Source organism: Ursus arctos, unplaced genomic scaffold (assembly GCF_023065955.2).
Source record: "Ursus arctos isolate Adak ecotype North America unplaced genomic scaffold, UrsArc2.0 scaffold_2, whole genome shotgun sequence".
Taxonomy (NCBI): domain Eukaryota; kingdom Metazoa; phylum Chordata; class Mammalia; order Carnivora; family Ursidae; genus Ursus; species Ursus arctos.
The window spans coordinates 81,474,934-81,493,352 of NW_026622874.1; the positions used below are offsets into that span (position 1 = coordinate 81,474,934).

At 43.7% G+C, this 18,419-nt stretch overlaps 1 protein-coding gene across 1 annotated transcript in view; it reads right to left on the bottom strand.

The window, feature by feature from the left end:
• Nucleotides 1-1,681: 1,681 nt before the first annotated feature.
• Nucleotides 1,682-18,419, bottom strand: part of DNAH3 (dynein axonemal heavy chain 3) — a 168,412-nt gene continuing 151,674 nt past the window's right edge. Inside the window, exons 57-65 of the mRNA XM_044390223.3 lie at nucleotides 17,935-18,160; nucleotides 15,339-15,583; nucleotides 13,653-13,769; nucleotides 9,726-9,880; nucleotides 8,741-8,908; nucleotides 7,002-7,144; nucleotides 4,323-4,527; nucleotides 3,484-3,621; nucleotides 1,682-2,078 (exon numbers count right to left, since the gene is read on the bottom strand). Coding sequence (XP_044246158.1) covers nucleotides 1,725-2,078; nucleotides 3,484-3,621; nucleotides 4,323-4,527; nucleotides 7,002-7,144; nucleotides 8,741-8,908; nucleotides 9,726-9,880; nucleotides 13,653-13,769; nucleotides 15,339-15,583; nucleotides 17,935-18,160 — 1,751 coding nt within the window. The 3' untranslated portion in view covers nucleotides 1,682-1,724. The remainder of the gene's footprint in view (nucleotides 2,079-3,483; nucleotides 3,622-4,322; nucleotides 4,528-7,001; nucleotides 7,145-8,740; nucleotides 8,909-9,725; nucleotides 9,881-13,652; nucleotides 13,770-15,338; nucleotides 15,584-17,934; nucleotides 18,161-18,419) is intronic.

Consider the following 18,419-nt stretch of genomic DNA (forward strand, 5'->3'; position numbering starts at 1 on the left):
TCTTTCCCCCATTGAGGGGGAGGGAACTGTCTTTCTCAAAAAAATAACTTATTAAGCTACCTGCAGTGAGCTGTAAGAGACTGCTCCTCTTCACTGTTTCTTTATTGCCTCCTGACAAGATTTGGAGAACTGCCTTTTCATACTTAATCTCTAGGATCTCTCAGATAATTTGCTGATCTCAGAATTCAGGGTTCTTAATCAGAATTTGATCAATTCCATGTTTCCATGAAAAGGTTTCTGGAATATGTTTGTTTGGTTCTCAGAAGCTTCCCACATTCAGGAAAAACCAAAGACCTTGAGAACATTTCTAGTGAAGAGGCAGAGAAACCAGCAGGCACAGTAGACTCTCAAACAGCCTTATGTCCTTGCTCAACAATGAATTGACCAGTGGAATGCCCTGAAGGAAGTCACTTAGAGCCAAAGAGCTAAGTGAATGAGTTAGCTGAGAAGTAAATTTACCAAGAATGTGATTTTCACATCCCTCAGGATTCTCTTCTAGCTGGCCCTGGGGGAAAATAGTGATAAACTAGAAAATTTTTGGACATGGCTGTTGCAGCTACACATTTAAGATTCTACATCATAACACAGCCAAGCTGTTGGCAGGGAGGCAGCATGTGGCAGTGAAAAATGCATGGGTTCTAGAGCCAGACCGACCTTGCCTCAAAACCTGGCTCTGCAATGTGAAAGAGCTGGGTGATCTCAGGCAAGTTACATAATCTCCCTGAACCTCCAGAGGGAGAGACTGTTGTACCTACCACAGAGGAACAAACATTTAAAGGCCAAGGCACAACCCATGGCACACAGTAGGCCTACAACAAATACTGGTTCTCTTATGTCTCCTTTCTTCCTGAAATTTCCACGCATCTGTTGCAGGCTAATAGAGAAGTATTTGTGTCCCAGTTCTACCACTGATGAACTGTGGAAACTTGGGCTAGTTATTTTTCTTTTCTTTTCTTTTTTTTTTTTTTAGATTTTTATTTATTTATTTATTCGACAGAGATAGAGAAAGCCAGCGAGAGAGGGAACACAAGCAGGGGGAGTGGGAGAGGAAGAAGCAGGCTCATAGCAGAGGAGCCTGACGTGGGGCTCGATCCCATAACGCCAGGATCACGCCCTGAGCCGAAGGCAGACGCTTAACCGCTGTGCCACCCAGGCGCCCCTGGGCTAGTTATTTTTCTAAGCCTCCGTTTTTGCATCTCTAAAACGGACATAATAATACCCTACCACATAAGATTGTTGTGAGAAGTGATTTTCAAATATATCAAAACCTTAAAAAATGAAGGCAGCTCAATCCTCTTTGAACCTGACAGACTCTGATGTTAGTGCATAGAAACAGAGTAGGAAAGAAGCAATTAAAAGTTCAGTGGCAGTTATAGCAAAACCAACAAGAGAAAAACCACAAAGGAGTTTAGCCAAATGGCTAAAGGTCTAGGCTGAAGAAAGAGTCCCACTGTCGGTATTCAAATCTGGTCTCCATTATTTTAGTAGTTATCTGATTTGGGAGATCTTACTTACCTTCTCTGTATCACGGTTTCAGCAGCCATAAAATGAGGATGATAATAACGACCTATTTTATAGGGCTGCTCTGAAATACTGGTTCATAGCAGGTGCTCTATTAATATAACTGCCGCCATCATCATCATACTATGTGTTCTTATGAAAGGAAAGCCAGGTTGTTGTCGAGAATGAAATGCCTTTTATTTTCTGCATTGAGACAGATGTCATTAATTATCCAGCTGGCACAGAGAGGCTACCCCTCGGTTTATCCAGTGCTTCTGGGGCCTGTCTGTTGGGAGTTCAATGGAGAGGACATAGTTGGTGGAGTGGCCTGTGGTGGAGAGGATGCCTCTCCGGGCACTTGTTTTGTAGACTGGACACACATAAATGTTCTGATGCAGAAACATTGCACTTTCCCCAGGTTTTAGCCAAATAATGGGCAATGGGTCATAGAGTATTTTGGGGAAAGACTCCCCAATCTGCTTTGTTTTCCTGTCCCAGCGGGCACCTTCTAAGAAGAGGCCTTTTATGTAGGCACCATCTTCTGGGCTACTCTCCATGACCGTTTCTTGTGTGGTGACCTGGAAGAGAAGAAGCTGTAAGTTCTATTACCTGCCATTTGCCTAAATGGGGCAGCATTAAGAGATTAGAAAGTCTGCTGCAATGCCTGCCTTTCCCAATATGCATTTCCCAGGACACTGGGACTTCTGTGATAATACTCCTGCCTTCACACATGGACCAGTTCTGATTCCTAGTCAGCATGCTGCCCTTATATATGGTGGGCATAGAGAATGCACTAAAGTAGGATTCAGGAGGCCACATTAACTACAATTAGCTTAGCAACCTCACACAGTCCTTTCCCTTTCTGGACCTGGATCTATAAAGTGAGGGGTTAGATTCAGACACATGCTGGTAAAACAGTTCTCTGATGGGGAGAAATAAAGCCTTGATTTGTAGTTTTTGTTGATGTCTATGGTATATATGGTCAGTTTCAGGCTATCAACTACGTAATAACGAGCCGCAACTGGCTCTGGTGAGTTGATATGAGCCAGCTCCAGCACACCACTGTTTAGGTTCAGAGGTGGTAAAGTCAAATTTCTTCAGGTAAGTGCAGAAAATGGTCCAGGTGTAGGAAAACCAGGAGTGGTGGAGATTATGGTGAACCAGAGATCACAAGCTCCATTTAAAATCATTCAAATTGTAATCTTTTTGTTTTTGTGAATGGAATATTTTTCTCATTTTTACTTCTAAGTACTTATTGCTAGAATAGGAAAAGGCTATTGATTTTTGTATATTTAACCAGTATCCAGCCACTGTATCAGTATTCTGATACCTATTACCTATCGGTATTCTGATAGGTGTGTTTTTAGAGTCTTTAGGATTTCAAGGTACACAATCATTTCAACATCAAAAAAGATGGTTTTATCTTTTTTCTCCAGTGTTTATCGCAGTTATTTCATTACTTTATTGCATTAATTTCAGCTTAGCATTGTCTTCAAAGACCATTGAGTTCATTCATAATCTAAATTAAGACTTAGGCAACCAGTCTGCAACCTCTCAACAAGATGATCTTACTCCTTTCTCTCCATATATGGACAGAGTGATATTTGATTACTGGACATTCCTTTGACTTCACTCCAAGCAAAGGACCACCCAAGACCAAATGAAGAGTCCTTCCAAAGGAAGAGTCCACCATGGTGAATAAATAGTGGGGGAAGACGCTTTAATTTTTCTTGGTATAATGGTGGTAGAGTTTTCCCCTGGAAAGATTCCTTATATATATATGCAGAGACAAAGCCTTGGGAATCCTCTGATTCTATCAGTAATAACTTTGGAGCTATTTTAAGTTGTGCTAAATACTTCACTTGTACCTTCTCAGGAACATTTGGGCCTTAACACATCCAAATGTTTGGACTCATTAAGAAACAGGCAACATTGCTTTCCCTGGTTGGTCCCATGGGCTACCCTAACCCAAAGCATCTATACCTCAAACTCAAATCCGATGTGGTCAATGGGGATGGTGTATTTCCGGGCATAATTCTGAGAGACACCCGTCAAAAAAGACTGTGTGAAGTAGAATCCAGAGATCCAAAAGACCACAGGGGGCCCATGGTCAATCCATTCCTGGAGAGCCACAGAAATAAAAATCCAAAGTCAACAACACATCAAAGATAGTTCAAAGGCAGATAATGTAAATGAGTCCCATTAAGAAAAACACTTTTTCTCATTTTTCTTAAAACAGGCAGCCCTCTAAGTTTAGTTTATATTTTCCCACTTTTGTTTTTGGGTCCCCCCCCACTTTTGAAATGAAGATACAAAAATACATATTTCTACTTTAAGAAAAGCATAGGTGCAAGCTGGTGTCAGGAGTAAAATAGAGACTGGCAGGGACTCTAGCAGTGGAAACTATGTGCCTTGTCTAAACTGAGCAACAGCCACTCATCTCATAATATTTGCCATTCAGGAATGCAGGCCCATTGTTTCAGGTTTTCCTTTTTTTTGCAGGACAAGTATCTGGAGTTTTATGTGTAGTAATTCAATGTTGACATACTAGCTCAAAAAAGATTTAAATTACCAGGCAGCCAAACCAAATATATCTATTAGTCGAATCTGGCCCATGAGCCACCGGTTCGTAACATGTATTCTAGTTCCTACTCTTGCCTCTATAGGCTATAATCTTTCCAAAGACTCTGAAAAGTCTCCCCCTGCCCCCCTCCACCTCCACTCTGGGAAGACTGTCTCTAGTAGGTACTCAGTCCATTTCAGAATGTCCTCTCCACCTGAATGAGCATGTCATGTGCCCAGTTACCCTGACTCCCAGGTACCTGAAAGAAGGCCAGGCGGGCCAGCAGGTCAGCCACATAGCCCCCCAGTGGCTTTAGTGATGGGTAGGACTTGGCCATCCACATAGCTGGCACTTTACCCACGATCATGCTACTGAAGACATCCTCCAGCTCTGAAGACATCAGGACCTGCCCTTTGATGGCTCGGCCAAGATTAATGAGGCTTCCTCGAACCACTTTGGTCAGCCTGCAAGAACAAAGGAGCTGGCTCAGCCAGGCTCTCCAGTTTTATTCTACCCAAGTACACTGACTCCAGGTCTCCTTTTGCTTTTCCCCTCTTTCAAAGGTGAAATACACTCATGATAGAAAAATTATGAAGATGAGAAAAAAATTAAATCACCCAGTATCTCAAGATACTTTGATGTCTATCTTTCCAAATTTTTCTGTATGTAAACACATATTTTTTTTATATCTGTTTTTCTCTCTTAGGATATAGGGAGCATCTTTCCAATTCAATAGAGACTTAATCATCCTTTTTAATGACTGCAAGGTGTTTCATTTTATTTAACAATTTCCCTATTGCTAAAATGTGTTATTTCTAGGTTTGTTGTCACTGTAAACACATTGCTAGGGACATCCATCCATATCAATCTTTGTGGAAACTTTTAATGATTTTCCTAGTAACAGCAGAATTTCTGGGTCAAAAGGTAATACAATTGGGGCGGCTGGGTGGCACAGTATGTTAAGTCTGCTGAAGTTTCTCTCCGTCTCTCTACCCCACACATGTGCTCTCTCCCTCTCTCTCTCTGAAATAAATAAATACATCTTTTTTAAAAAAAAAAAAGGTAATACAATTTGAAGGGGTTTGATCCATATTGTCAAAGTTGTTCTTTTTATAGATTATGAGGTCCATGCCTGAGAAAAGGCAGCTGAAGGGCATCCTGGGAGACGTCAAGATTGCCTGTCTCTCTGTCTGGCCTTTATGTTATGAGACCTAGCCAAGCCCAAAGGGAATTCACCTGAGAGTGCCAAAGAACATGCACCAGAGAGAACTTGTCATCTCCAAAGACTTTTGGAATGCCAGCCAAATGGATATGAGAATGATCAAATACAAGAAAGAGATTCCTGGATGTGTAAGCGCTAAATATTCATATTAAGAGGAATTTAAGGGTCAGACATTTGGTGCATGTGCTTTGCTGAGGAGTCAAGGGGCAAAGTGACTATCTGAGGGATTATACTGCAGATCTGTAGCTATTACACCTAAAGACCTACTTGCAAGAGCTTTTTCTATTTTCGCAACTATGAGCTCTGCTAGTTTCAAGGTTTTAGTACCCAGGGAAGTATTTGCCCCAGAAGACACAATAATGGTTCCCCTGAATTGGAAGCTGAACTGTCACCTAATCATTTCGGGCTTCTCATACCACTCGGTGAATAGGTCAAAAAAAGTACTGGGGGGAATGTAAGAGTATTACTCAATGTGATTAATCTTGACCATCTTTGGAAAATAAAATTGCTGTTACCCTGTTCTCTTCTATTATAATGACCAGTGGTAAAGGCTAGTGAGGGCCCCTGCAACCACCAAGGAAGAGTTCCAGTGACCTTAGAAGAGGGAAGTCATTAGGCTTAATATCTGGATGAATGACGACTACCTCCCATCATGCCAAGGTATCTGACTCACAGCAGTGCTGCTGGATCCTTAGCTCACACCCCATACTTTGCTCAGTTCCCCCATATGGCCAACTGCCTGTTGACTCTAGAGAGTAATACTAAGACTGGGAAGGCAAGGAATTTTTAGATGACATTCTTCTCTAGTCATAGTTCTCTAGTCCTTCAGAGTCAGGGCTGTCCCTAAAACTGAGCAATGACCAATGAGGCAAAATGGAGACAGTAACAGATGAAGAACCGGGAACAGTAAGAACCTTGGACATGAAGGCAGAAGTGATGAGTTTTCTCATTTGGCACAGATGGTCTTTGAGAATCCTTACAGTTTTATTTAGAAGTCAAATCAAGATGATCTATTGAGTTCTATGTTATATATAGTAATAGGAGAAGTGAGGAGGGCCAGAAACCCTTAGCCCCATGGCCAGTCCATAACATCACTTCCCTACCTCTGTTGTTGGGGTAATGGGATAAACTCTCCACCACTTTCTCTGTTCATACCGATTTCACGTATTGGCTAAGTGCATGGGCTCTGGAATCAGAAAGCCTGGGTTTAAACTCAGTTCTGTCACTGAATGACTATGTGACCTTGTGCAAGTTACTTAACCCTTCTGGGTCTCAGTTTTCTCATCTGTAAAATGGTGGCAGAGGGATTACTAACTGCATATTTCAAAAGACTACTATATGGCTTGAATGCAAATACACGCATGGTGCTTGGAGCCATACCTGGCACTAAGGGCTTAAGAAAAGTGGTTCTAACAGTTACTTTTACTATTACTATTACTTCTTTTACTATTAATTTTACTATTAGCCTTCTTGGTATTAGTTTAAACCTGACTTTACAGGTGTCATATGAATGAACAGGAGAGAACGAATAGAAAAAATGATTTAAAAGTAGGTGAACACATGCCGGGATGGCCCTATTTATAGCCCTCCCTATGGGTGGGGCAAACCATTTCCTCTGCACAGCAGCCCTTATTAAGTGTACACATCTGTTACTGCCCATTAGAATATACCCCTACACTCCACCTCCCAGGATCCAAGTAAGACCATCTGGCCCACCTGTTGAATCTGATGAGCTCCTGCCTTAGGACGGTGTTCATGGATTCCTCATAGACCACAGGGTACAACTTCACAATCACTTCCAAGTCAAAGTCATTAGGAAGCTTGGAGAGTATGTCCTGGGCCAGCTCTTCAATCACTTCCTTAAAGTGCAGACAGTAGAGAGGTGAATGAGAAACAAGGCCTGTGCACTGTGGTTTTGTCTGGGTAAACCTGAACCAATGAGCATTGGTCTTTTTAATCACAGTCTGTATAACCTTCCTGGGAACTCTCCCACAGAAGCCAATTCTGCCTAGGGGAAAGGAGGGCCCTCACCTCTATACTGGTCTTTGGGAAGGCATCACCTCCTGGCCCAGAAAGTTAAAAGGCAGAGCAATGAGAGCCCTCTTCTCACACCTGAAGCAAGGGCCTGAGGGCTGGGCAGGGAATTCCTGCTCAGCCAGGTAGCCTCAACACAGCACTGAATGCTGCCGAACTCCTGCCTTTAAGGTCAGCCCTAGGGGAGCATCTCTAGTGTCTCAGAACCAGCTGATCGTACAGATGGGACTCTTGCTCAGTGCCAGTGACAGGACAGGACACCTGGGAAGGCAGTAGGCCATTCCTCAGTATTGAGCAAGAATAGTCCAGGGCAATGGAGGTGGCCAAGTGGAGAAGGGACAGGCCTAGAGAAACAAGCAGCAGGACCTGGCTGTGGGAAAGACAGAGAGCTCGGCCATCCTTTGGATCTGAGAGGCTTGGAACGCACACTTCCTTCCCTTTTCTCTCTTCTGACCGTGAGGGGAATTTCCACCCCTAAACTGAGACCAAGCAGGCTGCTTTATCTTCGTACCTATTATCACTTATGGCACTATGAGCCAAATCAAGAGAAATCCACACCTTCTGAAAGGGCTTGAACAGGGGTTAGCTCAGAGGTGGTGAAGGGAAGGGAAGGACAGGAAAAAAGAGGGTGTGGTGGGGTCAGGAGATGGTGGTCCTGGGTCTGGCTCTGCCTGAGTTGATGAATGCTTTGAAGCAGGTCTCTTCCTCTCACTGGTCTCATTTCACCCCCATCTGTAAACTGAGGATGGTGGACCGGGTCTGCGCTTCATAAAGCGTGGACTAACCGCGAAAGGAAAATGATTGATTCTAGGTGTTTCCAGGGCCTGGAGCAAATCATGTTGAATCACGTGGTGAGAAAGTCACTCTCTTTCCAAGTTTCAGCCACCTTTCACTTTTAATTCTTCTCAAGGACCAAGTCTCGGATCAGTGCTAATTAAGCGCTCTGTAACACTGGTTGATCTTCCCCTTTCCACAAGGAGCCAGCAGGGCCTCAGCAACATCATCTGTGAAGAACCTAACTATTTAGCTTTCATTTTCTTTTTTGTGGCTGTCATGACTTTATGGAAATGACACTGGGTTTCCACTTATGGTACTGATGAGCAGCTTTTAAAAGAAATGTTTTTAAGCAAAAGAGATTTAGTTTTAAATATTATGTAAATGGAGTATAGATGATATATGGGTATAGCTAGGAATTATGAGGGGTATCCAGGAGCAGCTGATGATCTGGAAACACTAGTGCTCTTCCAGCTCTGTATCTAAGGACTCTCAGCAGGAAGACCTGAGTACTCATGCCCTCCCTCAGGGGTCTGCCAGACCTCCACTCTTCTGCCTTCCTGATCATCAGCAACAATCCTGCATGACCACCAGCTGGAAAAATGCCTGGGAAACAGAATTATGTCTCCTGCCCCATGCCTGCTTACCTGAGGGGACTTGCCACTCCCTCCTGACTGCCTAGGGAGGGTCAGCAGCACCCCTTGAAACAGCTGGTTGGTTTCCTGGTTGTCCTTGGTGATGTCAGCATTCTCATGGAGGCCAAAGACTTCTGGGTGGGCTGTGATGGGTAGGTTCCTGAGATAGTCGATATAGGACTGGAAAGGAAATCTTCAATCGACACAAACCCAGGACCCCCGGGGTCCCAGAGATCACTCAGGGCTTGGCCGGACTTAATCCAAGCAAGAATCACACTGGGTTGGTAGCACCGGCCACACTTGCCCACCACCCCACACACCAACCCACTCCCCCCAACATACACAGGGTGAACACACCCTAAGCTCTTCCTTATACAGTCTTCTGGGGAGTTAGTATGAAGGCAGAGGTCTGAGTATCTCCCCTCCCACCCCTAGCTTCTCCTTGTTCCCCCCACCTCCCGCCCCCGTAGTTTTGGCTTTGCATTCAGACAGAACTGGATTGGACCCTAGCTCTATTGCAAACTAATTGTGTAACCTTGACCCCCAGTTTCCTTATTTGTAAATGGGAAGATAAGTGAGGTTACAGAGGAATAGGCCTTGGCATATAACAGGTACTCAATAAAAGAAAGCCCTTTTCAATCTCTTACAGATTCCCTGTTTTCTTCTTCCTATACTCATTCTTCCATTCAGTTTTTCTGTCCTTCCCCTTTGGCCACTTTCTGAACCTTTGTTTTCAAGTACCAATTTCCAGCCTATTTACTAAGGCCTCATCTTAGCCATCCATTCCCTTAAACCCCCAAGATGGACCCCACAGTTTGAAAAGGCCTTATCCATCAAATACCCAGTTTTCATTAAACAGTAATAATGGCTCCCTTAGAGGCTTTTTGGAATATTGGAAATAGCTTATGGACCTAAGTCAGGAAGCCCAAGGCTACCTCTGGGCCCACCTTGCATACACTGCAGCCCCTAGCCACATGGGGACTGCCGAGCCCCTCACCTGGTAGGAGCCATGAGGAGGGATGTAGTAAATGTCTCCAGGAGCAAGACAGTAATGATCCTCCTCAATTTCCTTACAGTAGAACGTGGACAGAAGGGACAGCAGGAGACGCCTGTCTTTGTCATCAGTCACTCTGCCTCCGTAATTACATTCCCCTGGGGACAACCAACAGGAAGAAGTTGAGTCCAAGGAAGGTCATAATGAACTTGGTCATTAACCTAAAAGAGGATTCTTTGAGCCAAGGAGCTCTGCTGAGATACAGGGTTGCTGAAACCAGTGCTCACCTTGGGATGACACCAGGCTTTTTGGTATTACGTTTGCTACAAAAATAGTACATGTTCACCATATTTGATATTAGGAAGCAGAAATAAACTGAAAGAAAAACAATACAATCACCAATAATTCCACCAGAGGCAACTACGAACATTTAGGCCTCTTCTTCAGGTGTGCATGTATGTGTGTATACATACGTGAAAGGCATTATAGGAAGATGGTTCAGGGCAAGCACTTTGGCATGAGACAGTCCTGGGTTCCAATTCCAGCAATTTCTCATCCATCAAGAAGTAGAGATAATTGCAGTATCCATTTTACAAGGTTGTAGTTAATTAAGCTTATAAAACATTTAGTACAATGCTTAGCACAGAGAAAGCATTCGATTTATTATAGCTATTCCTTATTTATTTATTTATTTATTTATTTATTTATTTATTTATTTATTTACTAGAAAATTGAGATTATCCCATACATCCTGCTTTGGGACACTCCAACCCCTTCATTAATATCATTCTCTGAGACTCAGGTTTCTACACTCCGATTTCTACAAAAAGAATTAGGTAATTCTTTGGAAGCCACATCAAATCCTTCTCACTAACCCCATGACGCATTTTCTAGCTGGTCCAGATTCCACAGTATGTGGGTGCCACCTGGTATTTCGTAGTTATGGACAACACACTAGTTAGCAGGGAGGAAACACATCTGTGTGTAATGTGTGTGAAAGATGGGCTCATTTCCAATTCCAACCATTCCAGGAAGATGCAGGTCTACAGACAAGAAACAGGAAGTGTGGCCCAAGTTTGGGGCGAGAGGCCTCCGCTTCTCTTGGTTTTTGGAGGGGATCTAAGTGCCTAGGAGGAGGATCTGGGTGGTTCACTAAGGGAGATGTAAGGGTCTAAGGGGAAGCTCATACTTCTTGAGTAATTTGAGCCCTGGCAGAAGCTGTTTTACCTTAAGCCAGACCATCTAGATTTCTGAGGCTCTCTCTGTGGACTTTTCCAGCCTTTCCAGCAAAGCTCAGTTTGAACGTTACAAACAAGTTTTTGACAGCACTGTGTTAAATACAATAATCAAAACAGAACATTAAAGATACAGTGGTTTTCCCTCACTGTAGTCAGTGTGGCAGAGCTAAAGGGCACCCAAGAAGGAACCCACGTGAAGGTAAATCCCGTGCAGAGAGTCATGGAGCACTTCCTTGTCAGCAAACTTTCCTTCGGAGGATACCCTTGCAGGCTTTGGGTTTTATGTTTGTTTAGGAAGGTGCATTTCTTTATAGCTACTTATATGTCTGTTCTGGTAGCAAGAGTGTAAGTTCCTACAGGCACCAGGACGTGCTTTCGTCTCTTCCAAGGTCTCTACTCTCACTGCCAAAGGGCTGGGGATATCAGATTAAGAATGTATTGACTTCGGGCCACCTAATTTGATAACCACTGTCCAAAAAATGAGACCTGTCTCTCTGATTGGTGTCAGTATAAAGTCTAATGATCATCCCTAACTGTTGTTTTTTTTTTTTTTTCTTTCCTTCCATGCATATAAGCAGGTTACACTTCTCTGGGTCCCTTGCAGGGGGCAGGGTATAGGAGATGAGTTGGTGTGCATTTAATTCCTGGCATGAGCCCTTCTGTGCTATCCCTGTGGCAGTAGGATACACAAGTATGTCCTGAGACGTGTCATCAAGAGTCGGTGGAGCTTTTGCTGGCTGGGCCCGATACATGATTACAATGAGCACAGACCCTTGCCGATTCAGACCAGACATATAGAGAGGGCGAGAAATGGACCTTTGATGTCTTAGACCCTCGAGATGTGGGGATTGTTGATTATCTTAGCCTAACTAGTCCATCCTGACTGGTACAGGTGGAAAGCGAGGATCCTCAAACTGGCTGACATGGTTGGGGCAGGTCGCTTTATGAGCTGCAGATAGTCCAATACTAAGACCGTAACCCAGGGCAAGGATGCGTCCATTCTGCATTCTGAAGAAGAGCACTGGCCTGTGCCTCTGCTTGGCCTGAAATGATAATGATATGACTCACTTCTTTAGAGAAGTTCTCATAGCCACTGACCTTCTGTTGTGTGTGTCACTTGAGGTTTTGTTTTAGGGTACAGTGTGCTGAGTTAAGGTCTGTGTGACCTTTTACAACTGAACTTAATTACTCTAAAGCAAGATTTCTCAATCCTAGCACTATTAACATGTTGTGCTGGACAGTTCTATGTGGTGGGGGCTGTCCTATGCATTGTAAGACAATGATGCATGTTTAACAGCATCCCCGGCCTCTACCCAGTAGCACCTCTATTTAGTGGGGACAGGCAAAAATGTTTCCAGACATTGCCAAGTGTCCCCTGGGGGGTGAAAGTGCCCTTGGTTGAGAACCACTGCCCTCAGGCCTCAGTCCCATCAGTTATAAAATGGGGTCACTAACAGGAAGCTCCTAAGGTTGCTATGGAAACTGGATGTGAGGCCTGTGTATATAGAGTGCCTGACGCATGATCGGGGAAAGGATCCAGAGAGACTCCTTAACATATGGAGCTGAGGAAGGAGCTTGTGTATAATCTTGAAAATGCCCAGGGTTTTCCTACTGAGATGCATTTTGACCTTTGGCCATGGTATTCCATGCACTTAGCCCATCTACATTTTATCTCCTATCTCTGGGGTTACATGACGTGTTCCTTGAGAGAGGCAACCAAGTTTTACACATTTACATTCTTCCATATTATGTACTAGTATATATTGGGTGACTAATAAAATGTCACTGATAGACTGCTTTAATACAAGACAGCAAGTGCCGTTTTCACCTCAGGGAACCTCTGTTGAGCATACTCTCCTTCTTCCTTCCCACTGCCTACCCTACTTTCTTCTTCCACTTATAAACTCCTATTCAACCCTCAAAACTCATCCTCCATGCCTTTAGGAAGTTCCCCATGATCATCCCCTACCCTATCCCTGAGATTTAATCATTGTGCTACCTTTCTACTTTATAAGTATTTCTCTTGTTGAACTTATCACTGTATTGTCTTTTATTTCTTTTTAAAAGCATTTTTAAAAAAGATTTTATCTATTTACTTGAGAGAGAGAGAGACAGAGAGAGCCCGAGTGTCGGTAGGGGCAGAAGGAGAGGGAGAAGCAGACTCGCTGCTAAGCAGGGAGCCCCAGGACCTCAAGATCCATGACCCAAGCCGAAGGCAGACATCTAACCAACTGAGCCACCCAGGTACCCTGTCATTTTTTTTAATTTAAAGATTTTATTTATTTATTTGACAGAGACAGCCAGCGAGAGAGGGAACACAAGCAGGGGGAGTGGGAGACGAAGAAGCAGGCTCCTAGCAGAGGAGCCTGATGTGGGGCTCGATCCCAGAACGCTGGGATTACACCCTGAGCCGAAGGCAGACGCTTAACGACTGTGCCACCCAGGCACCCCCCTGTCATTTATTTCTTTATATATATTTTTTCCTTCGTAGACTGTGAGCCACTTGAAGGTAGGAATCATATACCTAGTTTTTTACAATATCTGGCGTGGTGACCAGCATTAGTAAAATCTCAATAGTTGTGGAAAGAATGAATGAGTGAGTAAATAAATGTATAGAGGTGGGATCAGAAGAGCAGAAGGGTAGAGTATGATACTGGAGATTTACAACTGCAAAGCCTCCTCCCATAAATACCTGTCAGGTAAGTTAGAGCATCAAATGGCACCTCCTTGTAGTCATTCAGAAACATCTGGATCTGCCGCATACTAATCCTCAGGTCAGATTCATTGAATTCATAAGGAATATTCCAACCTGCACAAAGCATAGACGAATTAGAGGCTTCGGTGCCAGAAGCTCGTAATTTCCACTCAGACATCGAGCTGTAGAGTTAAGCATCATTATGGATCAGAAGCCTCGTTCGGCCCCATGAATATCAAGCACCAGGCCGACTATTAGCCTTGACATTTACTGCCAATGTGGGAGCCATTCTGCCTGAGAAAACATCCATTCTAAAATCAATTTCCTTATGGATCTCCCCATTTGTTAAGGTAGATGTTAATATCGTGGGATTTGTGGAATGAGAATTATTCACCCTGGCTGGAATACTGTGGTAATGCACAGAGTTCCAAAAATAACACTAAAGCAGAGCTAGAGAGCAGTATCTATGATTAGGCAACAGAACTAAGTCAGCTTTGAGAATTCCCCTCATTGTGCTCATGGGAAAATGGGATGGCCAGCCTTGAAACTACCGCTTGTATTTTCAAGGGTATAATGATAAATGCCCAGTGGGTCTGGGAAAGTGGCACAAATGCATGAACGTACCGGGCATGGTGGGAGACAGCAGGGTACAGTCGGATCTGTGCTCAACAGAGACGTTTAATTTCCTCCCGAACATTTACGTCCAAATAAAAAATATAACAAAATAATAAAATTTGTGGTCTGGCACACAAAACACAACTGGCCAGTTGGCTGAAAGCCAAACCATTACATGGATTTTTGGAAATCTGGTGTGGGTGGGAGAATGTGGTGTATGACACACAGATGTAGGGGGAATGTCCCCCCCCTCCCCACACTGACTGTCTCATCCCTGCACCCCTCAGTGGAAGGGTCAGGTGGTCTGTGGAGCTAATAGGGGCTATGGTGTGGTGGTAGAAGGAAAGAGGAGGCTCAGAGAGAATCACCAAGAAGACAGTTTTCCTCAATATCTAACCCAAAAGAACAGCTGGAAATACATTGAGGTGGGTCATTTCAAGGCTGTCGAACAAAATCAGAGGCAGCCCAACTTTAGTCATGTGGATGCTGGATCTGTATTTAGCAGTTTGATGTTCTGCTCTAACAAGAGTATTAAGTTAATATAAACTATTAAATCAGGTTAGGCCGTGGATAGGTTCCGTTAATAGTGAAATTTATTTTTATTTTTTCAAGAAGAAGCACAAACGTCCTGGCTGTATTTCTTTCATTCTTGTGCACGTGTGTAGAGAACTACTTACAATGTCATAAATTAGCTGGTGACAATTCCCTGGAGAGTGGCGATCGTGCCTAAGATAGGCAACCCACCAAAGGGAAGGGCCTAAAATCTTCTCATCAACATATTCCTTCAGTAATTAGGAGACCTCTGATTTTGGAGCACCAGCTCTTTCCCTGACACAGTGACCTGGTTATAGGGGCTGCCAGATTTATCAAATAAAAGTACAGGACAGTCAGTGAAATTTTAATTTCAGATGAACAAATCATGCTTAGTCTAAGTATGTCCCAAACATTACATGGAATATACTTATATAGCATTTTACTGGCCACCCTATTGGAGTGCAAACTTGAACACACACCTGCATCTGTGTGTGGTCTGTGCCCCAGCGGCCCAGGTGCACTATCACCTCTTACCTAGGGGTCCGAAGTTTCTCCTCTCTTGAACAATGGCATGGAAGAAACAAAGGCCAAACAATAGCTTTTGCCACATGACTGGCTTTGTGCAGCTTTGGAAGAACACGGGGTCCGAGATCGGGTCATTGAGGTAGGAGCGCAAAAGATTGGCCCGGAGCCCTTTGGGGGGCTCATTGGTCATTTTGATCCCATTTTGGAGGATGCTGACTGGAAATTTCTCTGATGGATAGCTGGTTAACCAGAGTCTGGAAGAACAACAGACCTAACTCTTTAGAACAACGCAGTATGTTATATTGAAAAACAATGACAACAAAATAATAGCCACCGTGTATTAAGCACTGCTAGATGCCAAACCCCATGCTAAGAATTTAATACGTGTCCTTCCTTCACTTGAATCCTTACAGCCACCCTGTGTGAAGGGGTTAGCTACCCCCTTGTACCAGTGAGGAAATGGAGGCATGCAGAGGTCATGCGGGTTTTTCGATGACACAATACTTAGAAGTAACTGACGTGGAATGTGACTGTAAAGGCCCTCTCTTAAATGCCATGCCGCATCCCCCCCCCCCCCCCCGCTAGACTACCTGCACGTCTGTGATGGCCAGGTACTATGCCTGGCACCCAGGAGTGGCCAGGAAAGGAAGGAAGAGTCCATAAACAGGTAGCCTGAGGCCTGACTTCAGGCTGTGGTTAGGTGGTGTTTAGCTCATACCATGCAAACCAACACAACTTTATAGCATAGTTTTGAAGTAGTTGCTAACTTTTAAAAATCTAGGGCTTTTTTTTTTTTTAAATTCTAGATTCCCACCTTCCCTTGAAAATAATCAGAAAATCTGATCACAAGAGGCCCACCTTCCTGAATGGCAACAGTCACGTGGTATTAGGCAGTTACTGCTCTTTTCTTAAGGGCACGGGCTTCTAGTTCCCCGCCAGCCCCACATCCCTCTGTTGATGTCCCACAGCGAGGCTGACAGCCTGTGATGATTGCTAGTGTACTGTGGGAACTGATAGATCTCTTGTGCCTGTCCTCTTTCCTCCTGTATGTTATATTCCCGGCTCCCATAGGCACCCGAGTTAACGACTTTTGGGTTAGGACCATAATATAGAGGACCTTAATGTCAGCATGAATAATTTTTTGTTCATTGAGTGTGTCATTGATGGTACTTAGTCAACTCACCATTCTGGACCAGATAGAATTCTTGACTCTGACGGACCCCCCCTTAAAGTCTTCCATGAATTTTTTTTTTTAAAGATTTTTTAATTTATTTATTCGACAGAGATAGAGACAGCCAGTGAGAGAGGGAACACAAGCAGGGGGAGTGGGAGAGGAAGAAGCAGGCTCATAGCGGAAGAGCCTGATGTGGGGCTCGATCCCATAACGCTGGGATCACGCCCTGAGCCGAAGGCAGACTATTAACCGCTGTGCCACCCAGGCGCCCCTGAATTTTACATAAATCTTACATAAATACAATAAACTATGGCCTAATCTAGCTTTGTAAATAAACACCAAACACTTTCCTGTTTTCGGGCAGACATGACTAAAATGAAAATAACCAGCAAGATTTGTGGCCTAGAACAGGAGTTGGCAAACTTTTCCTATAAAAGATCAAAGAGTAAATATTGTAGGCTCTGCAAGGCCATATGGTATCAGTCACAATGGCTTGGAATGTGAAAGCAGTCATAGACAGTATATGAATGAGCATGGCTATATTTCAATAAAACTTTATTTGTGGACACTGATATTTGAATTTCATTTAATTTTCATGGGTCATGAAATATTATTCTTGTTTTGATTTTTTTTTCACCCATCTAGAAATGTATCAAACTCTTCTTAGCTTACAAGCCATATAAAAACAGGTAGCAGGCTGTATTTGGTCCATAGGTCACCTTTTGCTGACCCTTGGCCCAGAATAAGAGAACATTTGAGTTGAAAAGGGCTTTGAAGTCTGTCTGGTTTATCTCATCATTCTGTATATGCAAAAATCAAGGCCCAGTGTTGCTGGGCTTAAAGTTCACAAAAAACAAGTAGGTATTTCCAATATTGATTAAAATTCCACAGAGCCCAAGAAATATAGGATAGAGCCGCTTGGACAATGGTGCCTACACTACGGGTAAGGTTTTTTTCAACACGATTTTTAAAAATCAGATTTGCTGACATTGAATCTACCTTCCCAGACACATCTCATATTACGTCCCCCAACAATGTCTCATAGCATATACCCCATGGTAATAGAATAACGTCTCAGTGTTTCCTTCATACACATTTTTGCTTTTACAGATGCTGTCCCTTCTGCCTGAAATGACTTTCCTGATAAACTCCTATTCATCTTTCAAACCCCAGGCAACAGTCAGGCCTCCAGGCATTCCCCAACTTTCCCTTCCCTTTTCTGTGCTCCATGGTTCTTGTGCAAACAAGTATGGTAGGTACTGCATGGCATCAACATCACTCATCTGGGGTCTGTCTTCTGCTAGACTGAGAGATTCTTAAAAGCAGAACTGTGTTTGTTCACCTTTATATTCCATCATGCCACCAGCATGATGTCTGGAGCTCAAGGTTGGGTTCCAGAAACAGGCCAGGGGGGGTGGGGTGGCACCTCACCTGAATCTGATGTTAGTGCTTTCAGGAACAATCACCTCCTCACAGATCTTCTCCAGCGTGGGCATCCAGCTCGTGGCCAGGTGGCAGTTCTGTAACACCACCCAGGTCCCATCTGTGATGGCAGTATTGATCATTTTGGCAGCAATAGAGCCTTGGCCTTGGCCAAGGGAGATGGTCTGTGTTCTGGCACCTCCCATGCCAAGATCGTCGGCAAACTTCAGTAGGCCTGCGGCCAGGAAGAAAAGGGGGCTTTTGAAAGAGGTCAGGCCAACTAAGACCATATTAACAATAACAATGCAGAAGGAAGGGTTACATCAAAATCCTGGACACGGAAAGAAACTCACTGACTTCTGTCAACTACAAAATAAGCATCTCTATGCGGAAGGTTTAGACTTCTGGTAAGAGGGTAAATGAAGCTACTGTTGATTCCTCTTTTGTCCTGAATACATAGACATTCTTGATGGAAAAAAAAATTACACATACCG